Source organism: Triturus cristatus, chromosome 9 (genome assembly GCF_964204655.1).
Source record: "Triturus cristatus chromosome 9, aTriCri1.1, whole genome shotgun sequence".
Lineage (NCBI taxonomy): Eukaryota > Metazoa > Chordata > Amphibia > Caudata > Salamandridae > Triturus > Triturus cristatus.
The window spans coordinates 1,237,693,131-1,237,712,436 of NC_140592.1; the positions used below are offsets into that span (position 1 = coordinate 1,237,693,131).

Here is a 19,306-nt window from a genome sequence, read left to right on the forward strand (position 1 = left end):
TCGGCGAAATTGGCGAAAAAAAAAAATGCCGTTTTTGCTCTTGGGGGATCTTTGGGGATTCCCTCAACATGGCTATGTGGGTGGGAGTTGTCAAAACAGCCCCTTTACATGTTTTTGGGCTTCATATTTGAAAAATCACTCTCAGTGCGAGAGACAAAATGGCGGACGCCGCTTCCTGGTTTCGGCCGATTCGAATGTTTACTAAGATCTAAGAGCCAATCAGAATCGCGCTCGCGCACGCCACCGTACGCGTACGGTAAGCGTACCGTAAGCGTACCGTAAGCTGGCTCAGATATATATATTGATTTAAAGGCTATTTTCTCAGATTCTACCGAACAGATTTACACCAAACCTACAAAAGGCACTTCCTTGACCTGAGGACTACCTCTCTGCCAAATTTCAAGTAAATCTGTTCAGCCGTTCGGGCTGTAGCCCTGTCTAAAGGTCCTATGGAAAAATGCATGGGAAAAACGCGTTTTGGGACCCCCCTTTTATCTCAGCCCCTGCTTGACGAATCCCCCCGAGACTTTCAGGGTAGGAGCGGAGCATAGCGCCCCACCTATTTTGAAAAATTCGCGAGGATTCGTCGACCGGCGCCAAAGTTATTCAAAATAGAATGTTGCGGATTTCCTATGGAAAAGGGGTCCTAACTATAACTACCTACTGGCGACCGCCAGTAGGTAATATTTATCTATATCTATATCTACATATCTATCTATATATCTATCTATATATCTATATATCTATATATTTGTTTTTTTAAGAACAAGGACTTACATTTCAGATATACTGGGTTCCTGTGGGAAGCCCAGGAATGGCACGATGGACCATTGAAGCTGAAATGCTAATTTTGCTATCCAAGTTGACGCTACCGCAGTTTGCACATTGTCCAATCAGTGAATGGCTGTATGAATAGATCCATGATCTCTGCCAAAGTAGAAAATCAATTTGATCCATTTCCCATCTTCTCACCAAGGTGTTCCTTTCTTAGGCCACACAGAATGCGCATTGGGAGGAAACAGGCATTTAGGATGGGCTTTTAAAGAGGTAAGAAAAAAGCACTGCTCTGTTGCAGTAATTTCTGAACACTCCTCTTGAAAGCTTGAGACGGGAGGAACCTTGTAGCCTACAGCAGGAAATGTACCAAAAGCATGGGTGTCTGAAGGGCACACACTGGCCGGGGTCTGTGTATACTGTGCAGCCCTTCGGTCTGGGTTTTTGTGAAAATCACCAACTAGCAGTGCAATTTTCACTGGGATCAGGTTGAGGACTTAAAGATGTAAAGGACATGTGTTACTTATATCCCAGATGTGTGAGAAGATGTCAAAGATGCGCGGAGGCAGCTTAGGCCAGCCTAGACGCAAGCAAACATGTCCAACTTCAAAGACAACTCGAAACAGTGATCAGCTGAGTATCGACAATAGGTGTCAAACGATAAACTGCACACAATAAACCAGCTGCAGCAGGTGTGACTTAAAGATACAGGTTCCTATTATAAGTACTACCTACCCAGACGCCTGGTGCCGATGAGCAAAGCTTGCAGAAGGCATGCGTTGAGCCCCTGAGGCTCCCTTAAAGATTGCTTGTAAGGGTAAAAGCCTCGAGAAAGGGACCAATGACTCAGGCATGGATCCCATTTCTAAGGAAAGACACTTTGTGATGCAGAGGGTCATGAAGTGAAGCTTGGATACAAAGGAAGCTTGCATGCACTGTGAAAGGGCATCATGGGTGACGAAGGCCAAAGGCCTAGTGAGTTTGAGAGCCTCAATGTGGGGTTACATAAATTCTCTTCCAGCTTTATAACTATGGGTTGCCTCTTCTGATCTTGGAGAGTTAATGCGGACGTCATACACAACCACTGAGGTGAAGGATGGGTACGAAAGGCCAAATTCAGTAAAAGTATGCAGGGTGAAGTGCTGAAAGCACGAGGCACTGCTGGAGCAGTGAGGGCTAAAAAACTTCAAAGCAAACAGATGCATCTCCCTAGTAGCCTTGGGCTTGCCAATATGCAAAACTAGGTTTTACTCCCACCAGAGATTGAGAAGTCTCAAGGGTCAAACATCTTATCAAAATGCACCTGCCTGGACCGCTTGACCAAAACAATCCTCCAGGAGCGCTTCAGTATTGCTCAGTCAAAGACAAAAGAACTCTTTGGCTGATTAAACACTTCTCAGCCGGGTAGTGGGTGACTTAAGTACCATCATTAGGAGGCAAACCTCTACAACAAAAAACTAGCAATACGAAGAGGTGGCTGTCCAGACATGGAAGTCATTCGCAGATTTGTAAATCAAAAAGGGGGAGACAGAAGCGGAAGAGCGGTTTCCTCAGCTTCCAAATTAAATACTACACAAATCAAAAGAGGGTGAACCGCACCGGTCTTGATACCAGAGTCTTGTAAGGATAGTATCGGAAACCCTCAACCACTATTAACAACCAGTGGTGCATATAATCTCCTCTGGAGTGATAGTGGGCAGTGTCATTATCAGGTCGCCCACCTGGATACTGAATTTCATTGCAGGACCGGAGACTACCATTATGCATTTATTCTTTAATGCCACTGCACGCATCACTTGAAAGAACAATACATCATAAACCAAAAAGTATCTGGAATCGAACATTGGCAATATAGAAGTTGTCCATGTACAGAATGATCTTCCTCTTTTCGAATGCTGCTCCTCGCTTAGATAAGTAGCAACTTGTTTTAACAATCCTTTGATACGGTTACTGGTTTTGCCTCAACTTGTTTGGTGTTACTTCTGATTGTTTAGTTTCCAATCTATGAAAACAAACTCAGTTTATTCCTATTTTAATGACTTGCTCATTTGCGTAGTATTTTTTCATAATCTACTAGGCTTTTCAGATTTTTTTATCCCTTGCGATTATATTGGGGCGCCTTTGTGGTTCTAATTAAAGTGCACACTCGCATCCCATACCTTTAGATCTTTCACCCTAATCTGTGGGCTCACCACAAGAGATTACACCAGCCGTGACAGGCCTCTGCCGTTACCACGGGCCACGGCGTCTCTAGGCTGATTGCGAATAGGAGGTTCTAGCACCTCAAAAGGGAGCGGTGCCCTAAGCAGCACAAAAGAGAGGCGTCCGATGCAGCACAATGGAAATGGGTGCCCTGAGCGGCACACAAGATATGGACACTCAAAATGGAGTTTTTAGAGGAGGAGCTCCAGAGAGAATAGGAGCTTTGTGTTGAGTACATACTTGATTTCCAACAAGGGAATGATGATCAAACACTCCAGAAGTACTGAAAGGCGGCCGCTTGAACATGTGGGGATGGATCAAGAATCACTGGAGACGGAAGTGAGAAATGTCCTCCTGGCAGAATGCTCTAGGCCAGTCATACATGGCAAAGTATGACTTACACCAAACTTACACCCTTTTCAAGGTGGGGAAAGACCCCCAGGAAGGGATCTGAGCGATTCCTTTAACAATGCCAAGACTGATTCTTCAATGTTGTTGGCCCACTGGCAAAGATCATTGATATCCCCGAAGAGGCTTACGTTAAGGGTCTTCCATTAGACCTAGACCTCCTGAGAGGCTGGAGCCAGCACGCTATGGTTTTCCTTGGGAACGCTAATGCAGGAATAAATGCAGAGATACAAGGCAGTCCTGATAAAAATCAACCTGAAAACTAGGCAATTTAGAGGAAAGTAGCCACAAAGAACCTCAAGGGCCTCCTTTTTGGTGAGGACATGGTTAAAAGGTTGGGCAAATATGTAGCAACCTTCACTTCCCTCGACAAAGCCAAGAGCAATATGTGCAGGGCCTTCAGTGGAGGATTTTTGGCAGGTTTGGCAGAATGAGATTCTCGGCCAGCTGGGGTTTTCAAAAGTCCTACTTTGAGAATTTCAAGCAGAGAGGCTGTCAAGCCGGTACATCACCTTCCTTCTATCCCCAAAGAGACTTATCAACCAGCAAGAGGGGCCAAGGACCCTTCTGTTACCATTGTGAGCACAAGGATGTCTCCTTCTTCCCAGGGAAGAGTGGGTGGTCACCTCAAATATTTTACCCATGTGTGGGAAACCATTACTCCGGATCCATCGGTGTTAGAAGCCATCCGAGTTTCAGAATAGATTTCTCAGAAAACCCCTTTCAACATACTTCTCCAAGGGAATTAATTTTGAACGCAGATCAGCAAAAAGTAGTAGACGAAGAGGCCAAATGTATGTTGTTCAAGGGAGCGATTGTAGAAGTGAGAAAGCGAAGCAGAGTTTTTTTTTAAGTTCTCGCTTCCTGGTACAGAAAAAGGACAAGGCATGGAGATCTGTTATAAACCGATTCATGGTGTATAGACACTTCAAGATTGCGGGTATCCATCTTTTAAGAGATGTTGCTGAAGAACGATTGGTTGATAAAGTTGGATCTGAAGGATGCCTATTTTACAATCACCATGGCGAAGCACTGCCAACCTTGCCTTCAATTCACCTGGCAGAATCAAGTTTTCCAATTTTGTTCACTTCCTTTTGGCCTGTCTTCAGCACCATGGTGCTTCACCATGGTAATGAGGGCAGTCGCTTCCTACCTCAGTGAAAGGGGCACTCTCATTATCATTTATTTGGACGATATGTCAATATTAAGTAATGAAAGATTTGGATATGGTCAAATACCCACTGGAAAGTTTAGGATTCATAGTGAACAAGGAGGAATCCATTCTTATCCCTTCACATCCTGGATTTTTTAGGGTTCACAATAGATACAGTCAATGTGGTTCTGCTTCATCCCTTAAAGAATATCACAAAGATACGGAAAGAAATACAATACGTTCTCAAATAGAACTCATTAACTCTAAGGAAACTAGCTAGACTCCAAGGTCTACTATCTATTCAATTCAGCAATTTTTCATCATCCTTGCCTCTATCTTGCTTTGCTAAGGATAAAGGCAAGAGCCCTTCTGGAAGGACTATGGTATGGAGACAGGTGTTAGACGGACCGGGAGGGTCGGCCGATGACAAGGGGAGAGGTCTCCGGGGAGAGCCGTCTCCAGCGATCGTACAGACAAATAACTTCCCCCCCACAGACAGATACCACACAAGGATAAGATTTAGCGTTCTTTATATGCACTTCTTAAGGTACGATGAAATGGTACAAGGAGGTCTGGACTCAGGGGTCCCCTCGATTTAAGTCTCTCAAGATAGGAAAAGGGGTAGCGGGACAGTCTGTTTACCAGTCTGGTAGTTGGGATATCCAGGCACCGCTGTGAGGCGAGAGTTGTGTCACATTGCTTAACTGTCTATATATGCCGCCCGGCCCCCGGGATGTGGGCTGAATGGCTGTGTGCATTGCTAAACCGAAGAATATGACCGGAGATTGTAGGGGGTGCCGGTTGCCCCAATGGTTATGTTGCTGAAAATGTTGCAATAAAAAACATGTTTTAAAAAAAAACCAGTCTGGTAGTTGGGATGGTATGGTGATTAGCTCACAATCCTCGAGCTTGGTGGTTTAGCTGGTACGGGCCGCGGCAGCGCCAGCAGGTCCCGGTGGAGATGGTCGATACACGGTCTGCGGCAGCGCCAGCAGGTCCCGGTGAAGATGGTCGAGGTACGGTCCGCGGCAGCGCCAGCAGGTCCCGGTGAAGGTGGTCGTTACAACGGGCCGCGGTAGCGCCAGCAGGTCCCGACGAGGATGGATGTTGCAGAAGGCCGCGGCAGCGCCAGCAGGCAGGACGATAGTCGCAAGATAGGGCTACGGCAGCGCCAGTAGTCCGTCAAGGCTGAGTTCTCTCGGTGTCTCTCGACTCCAGGATACAACTACCTCCCTGCTCCGGAGCTGCTCCAGTTATAGGGCAGGCGCCCTTTGATGTCCGGACCCTCGCACTTGGAGGTCGGAGGGTCCGGGATGAAGGTGTCCAGACACCCAGCAGGGGGTGGAGCCAGCGCCTGGGGGAGCTGGAGGCGATCGGCACCTGGAGGGGGAGAGTCCTTGGCGCTTCGTTCTCCCATTGACCTGCCAAGTGGTCCGCTCACCTCCTGGGTGGATGGTGGTGCCGGGATGTAGGGGCCGGCCAGGCCCAGGGTTAGGGTCGGATGGAGGCCACGCGGCCACGTGGCGCAGGGCCCAAGATGGCGGCTTGACCCGGCCGGGGGAGCCGGTGGTGGCTTGGGTCCGTGATACATGGAGGTCCGAGGGCAGGAATTCTGTCGGGAGACGGGGTGCGGGTGATTCTCGTGGGTCACGCCTGGTGGGCCTGGGCTGGGGCCCTGTCATGCGGGGAGGGAGCCAGCCCTTCGTGTGGCCTGTCCAACATGCGTCCCCCCCAGCTGAAGGCGGGGAGAGTCACCCATCTTCTTGGGGACTCTCCTCGTCGAGGCGGAAAAAGCGTGACAGGCCATCCGCGTTGGCGTGGTCTTGGCCCGGTCGGTGCTCCACGGTGAAGTCCATTCCCTGCAGGGAGATGGACCAGCGCAATAGTTTTGGGTTCTCCCCCCGCATCTGCATCAGCCACTGCAGGGGTCGATGGTCGGTTTGTACCCGGAAGTGGGTACCGAAGAGATAGGGCCGGAGCTTTTTGAGGGCCCACACCACTGCGAAGGCCTCCCTCTCGATTGTGCTCCAGCGCTGTTCTCGGGCCAGGAGACGTCGGCTGATGAAGGCCACCGGCTGGTCATGACCTTCGGGGTTCACTTGGGAAAGAACCGCCCCGATGCCGTGGTCGGAGGCGTCTGTCTGTACCACGAATTCCCGACTGTAATCGGGGGCCTGGAGCACAGGGGCGGTGCACAGGGCGGCCTTCAGCTTTTCGAAGGCCGCTTGACAATCGGGGGTCCAGTTAATCCGCTTCGGTTGGTTTTTGGACGTGAGACCCGTGAGGGGCCCCACAATGCTGCCGTAGTCCCTCACGAACCGCCGGTAGTAGCCGGTGAGCCCCAAGAAGGCTCGGACCTCGGTCTGGGTGACGGGGGGGCTGCCAGGACTGGATGGCAGCAATTTTAAGTTGCAGCGGGGCCACCAGCCCGCTTCCCACCTGGTGCCCAAGGTAGGTCACGGACCCATGACCAATTTGGCATTTGCCGGCCTTAATCGTGAGGCCGGCCCGCTGGAGGGCCTGTAGGACCTCTTGGAGGTGGAGGAGGTGGTCGGACCAGTGGCGGCTGTATACAGCGATATCGTCCAGGTAGGCCGCGCTGAACTCTTCGAGCCCCGCCAAGACCTGGTTCACAAGACGTTGAAACGTGGCGGGGGCGTTCTTCATGCCGAAGGGCATGACCTTGAAGTGGTAGTGGCCATCGGGCGTAGAGAAGGCGGATCGTTCCTGAGCCCGGGGTGTGAGGCCGATCTGCCAGTAGCCCGCTGTTAGGTCGAAGATACTGAGGTAGCGGGCGGCCCCCAGCCGGTCGATCAGTTCGTCCGCCCGGGGGATAGGATGAGCGTCGGTCCGGGTGACAGCGTTCAAGCCCAGGTAGTCGACGCAGAATCTCAGTTCAGGTGTGGTGCCGGGGGCAGCGGCTTTGGGTACCAATACAACCGGGCTGGCCCAGGGACTGTCCGAGGGCTCGATGACCCCGATCGTGAGCATTCTGGCTACTTCTTCTTGTATGCAAGCCCGTACCCGATCTGGTATGCGATAGGCCCGGTGTCGGATAGGGGGACTGTCCCCGGTGTCCACGTCGTGCAAGCACCAAGGGGTGACCCCGGGGGTGAGGGAGAACAGTGTAGCGAACCGCAGCAGGAGGTCCCGGCAGCCCTGGCGTTGCTCTGGGGTGAGGGCATCGGAGAGCCGGACCCCGTCCACGGAACCGTCGTTCTCCTGAGCCTTCAGGAGATCCGGGAGGGGTTCGGAGTCTTCCTCTGCCCCACTGTCCGTAGCCATCAGGAGGCTAAGTTCTGAGCGCACAAAGTGTGGTTTGAGTCTGTTGGTGTGGAGGACCCGAAGGGGGTTCCGGGGGGTCCCCATGTCGATGAGGTAAGTGACGGGGCTTTTGCGCTCGACCACTTTGAAGGGCCCCGTCCACTTATCTTGCAAGGCACATGGTTCGGTGGGGGACATCACCCACACTTGTTGACCAGGTTCGAACTCGACGGAGGAGGCATTGTGATCATACCACCTCTTCATGTCTTCCTGGCTGGCCTCGAGGTTCTCCTTGGCCATCTCCCTGAAGCGCCGGGTCTGGTTGCGTAGGGCCAGGAGGTACTTGAAGACGTCTGGAGGGCTCTTTAGGGGGGCCATCTCCCAACCTTCTTTGACTAGGCTGAGGGGCCCTCGCACAGGGTGCCCGTACAGGAGTTCGAAAGGGCTAAAACCGAGGGATTTCTGGGGAACTTCCCGGTAGGCGAAGAGGAGGCACGGGAGTAGTACATCCCACTGGCGACGGAGGGGCTCTTCCAATCCCCCAATCATCCCCTTGAGAGTGCGGTTGAATCGCTCCACTAGTCCATTCCCTTGGGGGTGATAGGGGGTCGTGAATCTGTAGGTGACCTCGCACTGTTGCCAGAGGGACTTCATGTATTTGGAGATGAAGTTCGTTCCTCGGTCGCTGACGACTTCTCGGGGGAAGCCCACCCGGGAGAAGATCCCCATTAGGGCCCGGCCAACCACCGGAGCGGTCACAGTTCGTAGGGGCACCGCCTCGGGGTAGCGGGTGGCGTGGTCCACCAGTACCAGGATGAACCTGTGTCCTTGCGCCGTGCGGGGGTCCAGGGGCCCCACAATGTCTATCCCTACCCTCTCGAACGGGGTAGTGACCACTGGGAAGGGTTGTAGAGGGGCTTTCAGCTTACGGCCACTCTTCCCGCTGGCTTGGCACGTGGGGCAGGACCGGCAGTGGTTCAGGACGTCGTTCCTCATCTTCGGCCAGAAAAAGTGGGTTACTAGGCGACTAAGTTTTGTCCTGGCCCAGGTGTCCAGCCAGGGGTACATCGTGGGCCAGGTTGAGCAGAAAGTCTCTGAAGCGGAGAGGTACCACTAGTACTCGACCGGCCCCTAGCTCCGCGATTCTTTGTTCGCTGTATAGCAGGTCGTTATCCCAGTAGACCCAGTGAGTTCCGGTGGAGTCCCCTGCGCTCTGGGCGCTGGCTTGTTGGCGGAGTCCCTCGAGGGAGGGGCAGGTCTTTTGCTCCTGGCGGAACTGTTCTTGGGTGGGCCCCCCTTCTTGACGCCATTGAGCTAGGCCGGGTAAGTCCTGGGGTTGCGTGTCCCCTTCGGTCGTTGGTTCCGGGGGGTTGGCCTCGTCGTTGTCTTCTACTGGGGCGACCGGGGGCGGAGGTGCTGGCCATTCCGGTTCTTCGGATCGGGGGACGGCACGGGCGGCCATGGACCGGGTGGTTACGCAGGCCCAGTCCGGGAGGCCCAGCATCCCCAGGTGCTCCCTTCTCTCGACGGTGGCCCACGGGGAACTCTCAAGGTCATTCCCCAGGAGGCAGTCCACGGGGGCATCATCCCGGACCGTCACCTTCAACAGGCCGGAGACCCCTCCCCATTCGAAGGGGACGCAGGCCATTTGACACAGACTTTCGGAATTGTCGGCTGAGCGGACGGGGCAGAGAATGTTCGGCAGGATCTGCTCGGGCTTCACCAGGTGACAGCGGACGGCCGTCACACTGGCGCCTGTGTCACGTTATGCCTCGGCCCGATGCCCATTAATGGTCACCCACTGACCGCATTTCCTGGTGTTGGCGGGTAGGGGAGCCCGCGGGACCATGTCTTTTCCCTCTAGGCACGCTAGAACCATGGCGGCCGGTTCCCACTCTTGCTGGGCCGGCTCATACTCTTCCTGTTCCTCTGATAGTCGTTCTTCCCCCAGGGCGGCGGCAGCCACCTGGCGGGGCTTGGGCGTTTGGTTCTGCGGGCAGCTCGGGTCATTGGCGTAGTGGCCGACTCGCTGGCATCGGTGGCACGTGACGTTGGCTCGGAACCCAGGACGCATCGGGGGGTTGCCCCGGCCGGCCGGGGACGGGGTGCTGGCCACGGGTGTTGCCGGGGGGCTGTCTCTCCCTCGCCCCTGGCCTCCTCCTCCTCCCCGGGGACGGTGCTGGCCTTGGTTGCTTCGGTTTTGCTCGTGTGGTCCTCTCCGGCCCACTCGGGTGCTTTCCCATCGGTCAGCCTCAGCTGCGAGCTGCCGGGGGTCAGTCAGTTTACTGTCGAGGAGGTGCTGCCTGAGCTCGACGAAACAGTTGTTCGACAGGTGTTCCCATACCATAAGGTTAAAGAGTTGTTCGTAGGTTGTTACATGGCTCCCCTTGATCCAACCCTCGAAGGCTCGGCTGAAATAGTTGACGTACTCCACCCAAGTTGTACCCGGGATCCGGGTGCAATCTCTGAACCTCTGGCGGTACATCTCGGGTGTGAGGCCGTAGCGGGTGAGGAGGGCAGCCTTCATGTGGTCGTAGGACGACATTTGGTGATCTGGGAGCTGCAACAGGGCATCGCGGCCTTCGTTGACGAACCTCCCCCATAGTCCGGCTCCCCAATCACTCCGGTCGATCCGGTGGGAGGTCATGGCGATCTCGTAGGCTTTGAACCACTGTTGTATGTCGTCTTCTCGAACATACTCTCGGACAACATCCTTGGGGATGTGGACTTTTTTCTCGGTTGCCCCCGGGGTGTGCGGTCGCTCAGGCATCCCCGGTTCTTTATTCTGTTTCCGAAGTTCTATTTCCGCCAGTTTGCGCTCGTGTTCGAGTGTTATTCTTTTTTCCTCAAGCTCTCTCTGTCTTTGCTTTTCTTCTCGCTCTTCTCGGAGCCGCAGATGCTCTAGATTTATTTTCTGCTCGGCTAACTTGAGTTCACTGTCCATCTTGAGTCGTGCCATTTCCAATTCGTGTAATCTGGTTCTTTCTCTTTCCTGGATCTCCTCCTGCGAGAGGCCCGTTCCCCGCTCCTCGGGAGCCGTGGCGTTCCCCTCTGGTGCGACACTGTTTTGGTCGGAGGGTCCGGCGATCCCAGTTTCTGCCCACGACTCAAGGGCGCGCTTCAAATCGTCTTTGGTACTCAGGCCGGTGGTAGCAATGCCTAGTTCCATGCAGAATTGTTTCAGTTCGCGGTGGCTGTATTCTTCCAGCTTATCCATTTGGAACTTTTCAGTGGAACCGCTATCTTTGGCTGACATCGTGGTTTTGTCGTAGGGTGAGCTACTCTCTGTACGATTACGCGTTGATTCGGATCGCGCCGCTGGCCACCAATGTTAGACAGACCGGGAGGGTCGGCCGAGGACAAGGGGAGAGGTCTCCGGGGAGAGCCGTCTCCAGCGATCGTACAGACAAATAATTTCCCCCCCACAGACAGATACCACACAAGGATAAGATTTAGCGTTCTTTATATGCACTTCTTAAGGTACGATGAAATGGTACAAGGAGGTCTGGACTCAGGGGTCCCCTCGATTTAAGTCTCTCAAGATAGGAAAAGGGGTAGCGGGACAGTCTGTTTACCAGTCTGGTAGTTGGGATGGTATGGTGATTAGCTCACAATCCTCGAGCTTGGTGGTTTAGCTGGTACGGGCCGCGGCAGCGCCAGCAGGTCCCGGTGGAGATGGTCGATACACGGTCCGCGGCGCCGCCAGCAGGTCCCGGTGAAGATGGTCGAGGTACGGTCCGCGGCAGCGCCAGCAGGTCCCGGTGAAGGTGGTCATTACAACGGGCCGCGGCAGCGCCAGCAGGTCCCGACGAGGATGGATGTTGCAGAAGGCCGCGGCAGCGCCAGCAGGCAGGACGATAGTCGCAAGATAGGGCTACGGCAGCGCCAGTAGTCCGTCAAGGCTGAGTTCTCTCGGTGTCTCTCGACTCCAGGATACAACTACCTCCCTGCTCCGGAGCTGCTCCAGTTATAGGGCAGGCGCCCTTTGATGTCCGGACCCTCGCACTTGGAGGTCGGAGGGTCCGGGATGAAGGTGTCCAGACACCCAGCAGGGGGTGGAGCCAGCGCCTGGGGGAGCTGGAGGCGATCGGCACCTGGAGGGGGAGAGTCCTTGGCGCTTCGTTCTCCCATTGACCTGCCAAGTGGTCCGCTCACCTCCTGGGTGGATGGTGGTGCCGGGATGTCGGGGCCGGCCAGGCCCAGGGTTAGGGTCGGATGGAGGCCACGCGGCCACGTGGCGCAGGGCCCAAGATGGCGGCTTGACCCGGCCGGGGGAGCCGGTGGTGGCTTGGGTCCGTGATACATGGAGGTCCGAGGGCAGGAATTCCGTCGGGAGACGGGGTGCGGGTGATTCTCGTGGGTCACGCCTGGTGGGCCTGGGCTGGGGCCCTGTCATGCGGGGAGGGAGCCAGCCCTTCGTGTGGCCTGTCCAACAACAGGATATCGCTAGATCAGGCGGCGAAGGCGGAACTGGTTTGGAGGTAAGAGAATTTGGATGCCTGGAATGGCCGGGAAATTTGGGATGTTCACCAGACTTCATTCTGGATTCAGATGCGAGTCTAACTGGTTAGGGGTGCATGCTTGGGTGTACAGGAAGCTGGTGAATTGAGGTAAAACAGGGAGGTTGCATCACAAACTATGTGGAATTGACAGCAGGTCTTTATGCTCTCATGAGTTTCAGACATTGTTTACAAGGGAGAGCAGTATTATAGAAAACAGACAATGTTTCTGCAGTGGCCTATATAAATCGCTGAGGGGGTACAAAATCCCTGGATCTATCAGATTTAGCCAAAATGTTTTAGTTACTTTGCTTGGAACACGAAATCAGATTGAGGGCACAGTATTTGCCAGGAAAGAAGAATGTAACTGCGGCCTGGAGTTCAAGATTTTTAAGGGATTTCAGAGATTGGAAATTGAACAAAGAAAGTTTCAGGAAATTTGTTCCGTTTTGGGGTTCTCTGGAGATAGACCTTTCTGCAAGCAGGCGGACATTTAAACAGAAGAAGTATTATAGTTGGATGCCAGATACGGGGGACCTGGCTGTGAAAGCATTCCTCAGATGGAAGGGAGTGAAGGGTTACACGTTCCCCCTTCGCAATGATTCAGAGGGTACTTCAGAGGTACTGATAACTCCGTTCTGGGTCTCGCGAGAATGGCTCCCAATGATTTTGGAACTCGCTTGTGAAATTCCATTTTATCTTCCTGCTATGGAGAGTCTGCTGAGAGACGTAGATGGAGAGGAACATCCTCTGGAACAGACAGGGACTTTGAACTTTCTGGCATGGAAAGTATCAGGAGATCTTCAGATGTGTCAGGCCTTTCGGGAACAGCTGAAGAACTGCTCAAGGAAACTTGGGCGCCAGGAACCCAGCGCAGGCATAAAGGAATTTGGAAAGTTTGGGTGCGTTGGTGCATGCAAAGGAACTTTGACCCATAGAGGTTCCTATAGTTGAGGCGGTTAACCTCCTGGTGGAGCAGTGTGATAGGGGCCTTAGCTATAGAACTAATAATAATTATGGATCAGCAGTCTCTGCAGATCACAGCCTGATCAATGGCAAGAGTGTAGATAAAAATGCTTTGATTTGCAGCGTTTTTATGAGCAATAGACTAAGGAGGCCTCCTAAACCAAGATTAAATTATTTTTCTTTTCAGATAATACTCAATAGTTCAGTTCTTGAGGAGAGTTATGCAGTTGTGGTCTCTTAAGTCCTTGATCATCCAAGAATGGAGAGATCAAATTTTGCATTTTAAAGAGGAAAATCATTCTTTGCATAGACTACTTATATACTGCCAATGTTCGATTCTAGATTGTTTTAGGTTTATGATGTAATGTTCTTTCAAGCGCTGTGTAGAGTGGCATTAAAGGATAAATGCGTAACGATAGCCTACGTGTCTTTAATGAAATTCAGTTAGTCTTAGCATCTAATTTGGAGAATCGATATTCTCCATATGGATAACACCTCCACCAAGGGAGAGATTGGATGAAGATAACTGTGGGACCTGTGCCAAAGGATAAAATTACCTCCTATACCTGTGTAAGTGATTTTAATGTGCAAGGCGGGATAAGGGTAGATTTTTTAAAAAAAAACAGATGTATTACCAATCCTTAGTATCTAGAAATCTGGGCTACATGTTGTGGCCATAGGAGAGCCTCTGTGGGTCAATTGGCCTTCAGCAGGACCTCGTGAATCAGATCCCTTCCCTGTATTTGTTGCTACTGATGGGGCACTCCGGTAAGTATATTAACTTGCGGGTCTTCGTTACAAGTGTGATTCTTGCCTATAAAATAAAGGCAACAATAGGAAATCAATACCTGGAAATACTTTGACAAGGTCTTATTTCACCTGTGGTTACCTCCTACTTAACACAATGTGCGATTAATTTCAGTTCACCTACAACCAGTGCTTAATTTGTAAAATATTAAGTGCCAGGGCTCTGACCAGGAGGCCACTGCAGCTTGCACCACCCATTGCCCTGGTCATCACCGCCAAAACTACTACTAACCATCTCCCTCGCATGTAAATGCGCCAGTTCAGATTATTCCAGGTACCCAAAGCTAAAGGAATGGTTGGGGAGGCAGGTCATAGCACTATTTTAATGTACATTGTATTCCTAAACAACCGTTGTTCTGCTCATCTCTAAACTAGATGAGCAGCGCCATCATGTGGTAGACTGTTCTAAGTATGGTGTTGACATTTAGGTGCCTGTGCCGAGCACCTGAAAGCACCAGCTCAAATTAAGCACAGCCTACAACCAGACAGTGCAGGTTATGTGATGAATACACGTCGGAGTAATCTTTATCTATTTCCAAATGTGTTAATCAATCTCTTATTTACAAATCGTGAAATATGATAACGGAGAAGTCGTGTGGTGGTTTTTGCCAACAGTTAGAAAATGTCGGACGAGTTTAAAAACAGAGGTAAAAAGCTGTTTAAAAACTGAGAACTCACAATCTGTGCAGTGTATGTTACCACTACTGAGGTCTACAGCGGATGCGTGGTGAGGAGCCGCATCAGGTCGCTGTGTCAGTATTTGTCCTGTACCGTAGTATAATGCAGGTGACAACTGTCTCTTATTATATTGTGAGCACTGTGCCTGGTTGCTGGTTGTAAATAGTGGGTGAGGATTTGCGAGACAATCCTTGCGAGACTCTGGTATCGAGACCAGTGTGGTTCACTCTTTTTTAATTTGCGTGGTCTTTCGTAGATACCAGACAAATGTGAGATGCTGTAGTGGACTGGCCAAATGTTTCTATAGCGGGGTACCAGAAGCCATGCATTTAAGATACCAAGTGGACAGGCGTGGAAATCTTTTTGTATCCTTTGGAGGTAGTCTTTCCCCTTAAATAGAGGCAGCACCCAGGCTCTACCACTCACCGGTGACAAAGAATCACATGAAGTTGTGAATGAGAAGGATGGGGGAAGGCACCTAATCTCCCTCACAAATCCAAGGAGGCGTAGTTATTGTACAACAGCCCTTATTGTGTGGGGTGTGTGCATGACAGGCACTGGCAGCTTTGACAAAGAGGTCACTTCGCAGGAGCTTCAGATGCTTAGTTAACACACAAAGTTGTGTGGAGCAGGATTATGTTTCCTGATGTGTGACTGTGTCTGCATTCTTTCCTCCATCTCAGTGAAATGGTAGAGGAAGACGTGGCTCAGTTCCAGTCCAGGACTAGATGGCTCATCTGAACACACGTCATCAGCTCCATCAGTGTCGGCCAATGCCTACCTTAGGATGAAGGGGTGGAGCTCCAGGGAATTACCACTGTTCTCAGAGAGTCATCATAGACCGTACAGTTTTAGTTGTGAGTTGTCTATGTGGCCGGCTCTGGAAATGTTTACTTAAGGAGCAGGGTGGGCGTATCATTATAACACTGCTCTGCCTCTCCATTCTCGTGAAAGATGAGCTGGAGATACAAATATCACATCTGAATCTTTACCAGCACATCCCCAGGCGCGGTGCTACTACAGACATGAAGCTAATGTGCATAGCTGGATCTGGAGGAGGAATGAAGACCCTCCTCCCATGGCACCCAGCTCTGAAAAATAAACTAGAGCTTAAGTGAGGTCTACAGGTTGGACTTTGGTGGAAAACAGTAGGAGATAAAGAGTCCATTGTGATCGGTGTAACACCATCCACGGCTTGTACCACAGGCATCTTCTTAACATTGAACACCACCACAATGAATAGTACATGCGGTCTTTAGTGCCACACTGGTTGGCGTAATATCCCCTGTTCTACTTTAGGGTTCAAGACCCAATACAACAAATACATTGAAAAATCCATCCTAGAGTTACATGGTGCAACTAGCAGTCCCCACCTGGGATGGCGAAAGGACCTGGGCCAGTGTCTTCGTTAATTGAAGTTTTTTAGTTTTGTTTTTTTCAGGACCGGTGTAGGTGAGGTCGCAAATCAGAGTGGCGTACCAATCACAGTTGAGTTGTCTTGAGTTGGGAGTGTGGGGTCTGTCCTTTAACTTCACCGAACCTTGGGGAGTAGTTTACACAGCATGGACGTATCAGCCATATAACTCGGAGTTTCTTGGTATAATTGACTGAACCTGCTTTAAAGTACATCAACAACCTTAGGCAAGAGTGGGAGGGGTTTCGAAAGTCGAGTTGTTGGTGGTGGTCTGAAGCAGAGGCCTGTTCCTTGCAGGCCCGCTGCTGAGCAAGTAAATCGCAAGGCACCCCATGTCCAGATGTGGGTAGCCTCCTCCTCCCTTCATGCTTCTATCGCACCTTACCGCAGTACCAACGCGTCTAAGTACAAGAGGGCAGGTGAACCATTCGCATCAAACATGGAGCGACCTGGGATCAACTCTATAGAGAGAGGCCAAGACTTTCTGAAAAAACTCATTCCGAAAACTTTAAGGGCGACAACATTTGTGGCCATGTGCAGCAACTCCAGGTTTAAACTATAGAAGGAAAGCAGAATGTCCCCATCCCACAGAGACAGGGGATGCCTTCACAAACAAACACCAACTGACAAGAATTGCTCTAAGGAAATAAGGAGAAAAAAAAGCACCGACTTCCCAATATAGGATAGTGGCGCCTTTCCATGGGTCGCCGTCAATTGTAATGAAAACGTGCTGTTGAGCACATGGTTCAAACAGGCCACATGGTTTGGTAAAGAAGGGGACCCCTACAATAAACAATAGAATTTGCTAGCTGTAGGGAAAAATACAATTGGGGTAATTAGGTAATACTTGTGGGAATCGCGTTATCGCAGAAGACTAATAACAAATCGAGTCCTAAATTATTCCAAGAATCCAGGACACGACTGTGCTGAATTACTCTACCACTATATAGAAGTACGAATCTGAATTCAGTTGAACCTAAATAAACATTGTCGCTTCTCTAAATAATTTTTAATTTCACATGTCCTCAAATTATTTGAGTTGGAAATAAAAGTGCGCCGATATATATCACGCCCTATATACAAAGAAAAGTGGTGTCCTGTCTACATACTGAAAAACACCTATTAAAGGAGCATACGTAAAAATATAGATACTATTGTCTCCAAATCTTTAAACAGTTCCTAGGAAGCAAGAACTGCTGTTTCCAAACGTAAAAGACCATGGACTACAGTAATAGAAGAAAGAGTTGAGCTGGGTTTCCTGACGAAGGCACACATGCCGAAACGCGCGTAGTTTTCATCTACCGCCAGCCTTTGTACCGCTTCATAACCTATCACTTTTTCGTGAATTTTAATTCCGTTTGGTGTTGTTTTTTTATAATTTACCTCATATATATGTTTGTGTATATTTGTTTCTGTTTAGGCACAAAATCAGGTCTATGATGTTTACAGAATCGAGAATATTATAAAAAATACATAAATTAAATGTTATATTTGATACATCAAAAAAATCATAAAAATTAAGAGTATTTTTCATTAATGGAATACCTTAAATAAAAATATTTTGTCATATATCAAACACAAACGGTTTCAATCACATATATATGTCCATTTAAATGCATTTTATTATGTTTTTTTTATTCATAATATATAGAAATGCTTGGCCTGATATGCTTTATAATATATGATGATCAAACAGGACACATGGCATAGTTCTGGTTACAGCCCTGACAATGACTCGGCCTACAGTCTGTCAAAGATGTGATGGCTTTCACTGTATACTTCTTTGCTATCTGGATGGTGTCTTTATGTAAAGCGCTACACGACCTATTGGAGCGAGATCGGAGCTATACAAATATCCAAAATAAAATCAAGATAAACTGATCAGTCAGCAGTCCGAAGAGGGAGGGGGGAGACAGACAGACAGACAGACAGATAGATAGACAGATAGATAGACAGATAGATAGATAGATAGATAGACAGATAGACAGACAGATAGATATATAGATAGATATATAGAATAGATTAGATATAGATAGATTAGATAGATATAGATAGATTAGATAGATAAAATAGATTAGATAGATTAGATAGGATAGATATTTTTTCTTTTTATTCCATACACGCTGGTAGAGGATGAGGAACGGCAGGCCTGTCCAGCCCCTTTATACACAGCACTCCGTGGTCTTGTATTCAGTGCGCTCTTTTACGCTACGGATATCCCACTGGGCCTATAGCAGCCCTTTCACGCGGTCACTGATTCTGCACCCACGCATACTAATGTAAGACACGAAATAATATTTTCAAACTCCTGACTGGCATGGTGCACCTTTGCAGTCATACAAAAGCCCCCGAATCATAGGGGTCACGGGGATATAAACCTGGGATTCAGGTGGAGGAAAAGGTACACAACCTTTACAGGCCTCTCTTCGTTTTACTCCCAGACCGTCGCACAACGCTTTACTTCCCCCTCCCCACTGCTGGGCTCCCCTCCATTTTTAACCTTCCACAATTCGACTGCATCGTGGTCGTCGTCTCGAAAGTCGAAAGTGGGGGACAGGAACTTATTTAAAAACTAAGACTACATTGGCGAGAAGGCGGGGGAGCCCGCTTGACGGACAGCCGTCAGAGGATGATAAATGACTCTATTTTCTGCCTCCAAAGCCGCCTGCCACTCCGGGCCAGGCCATTCATCATCGTCGCTGTCAGGCCGGGGAAGTGGGCCTGACAGTGCAGGCAGCAGACATTTAGCGGGCTCGGATCCCGGCCGCAGCGGGCAAATTATTATTGTCACAATAATAATGTTTTAGCATAATTTATTAGGGGTCCAGCAAACAGGCAGAGGCGGGATGGTATTGGACAGATGGGTATGGGCGCGCCTGGCACGCGCGGGCCGGGGCGCGTCAGCGGCACGCGGACCCGGGGGGAGCGCGCGAGCAGCGCGCGCAGGCGCCGTCCCTCCCCCGCAGCCAATCACAGCGCTGGCACTTCAATTACAAAGAGAGAAAGGGGCATTCATCATTCAATTAGGCACCTGTCAGGGCGCACAAAAGGCAGAGAAAACTTCTAACCTGGTACTCCTGGGAGAAGATGCTGAGCAGCGTGGACGGCGATTGACTGGAACAAATAAAAGAGGAACAAAGT

General features: G+C 50.4%; 1 protein-coding gene across 2 annotated transcripts in view; it reads right to left on the reverse strand.

Annotated features, from left to right (window-relative positions):
* Positions 1-19,306, reverse strand: part of CDIN1 (CDAN1 interacting nuclease 1) — a 670,496-nt gene that overhangs the window by 504,108 nt on the left and 147,082 nt on the right. For both annotated transcript variants that reach the window (XM_085627342.1, XM_085627343.1), the window contains exon 3: positions 19,234-19,279. In XM_085627342.1, the coding sequence (XP_085483468.1) occupies positions 19,234-19,279 (46 nt within the window). The remainder of the gene's footprint in view (positions 1-19,233; positions 19,280-19,306) is intronic.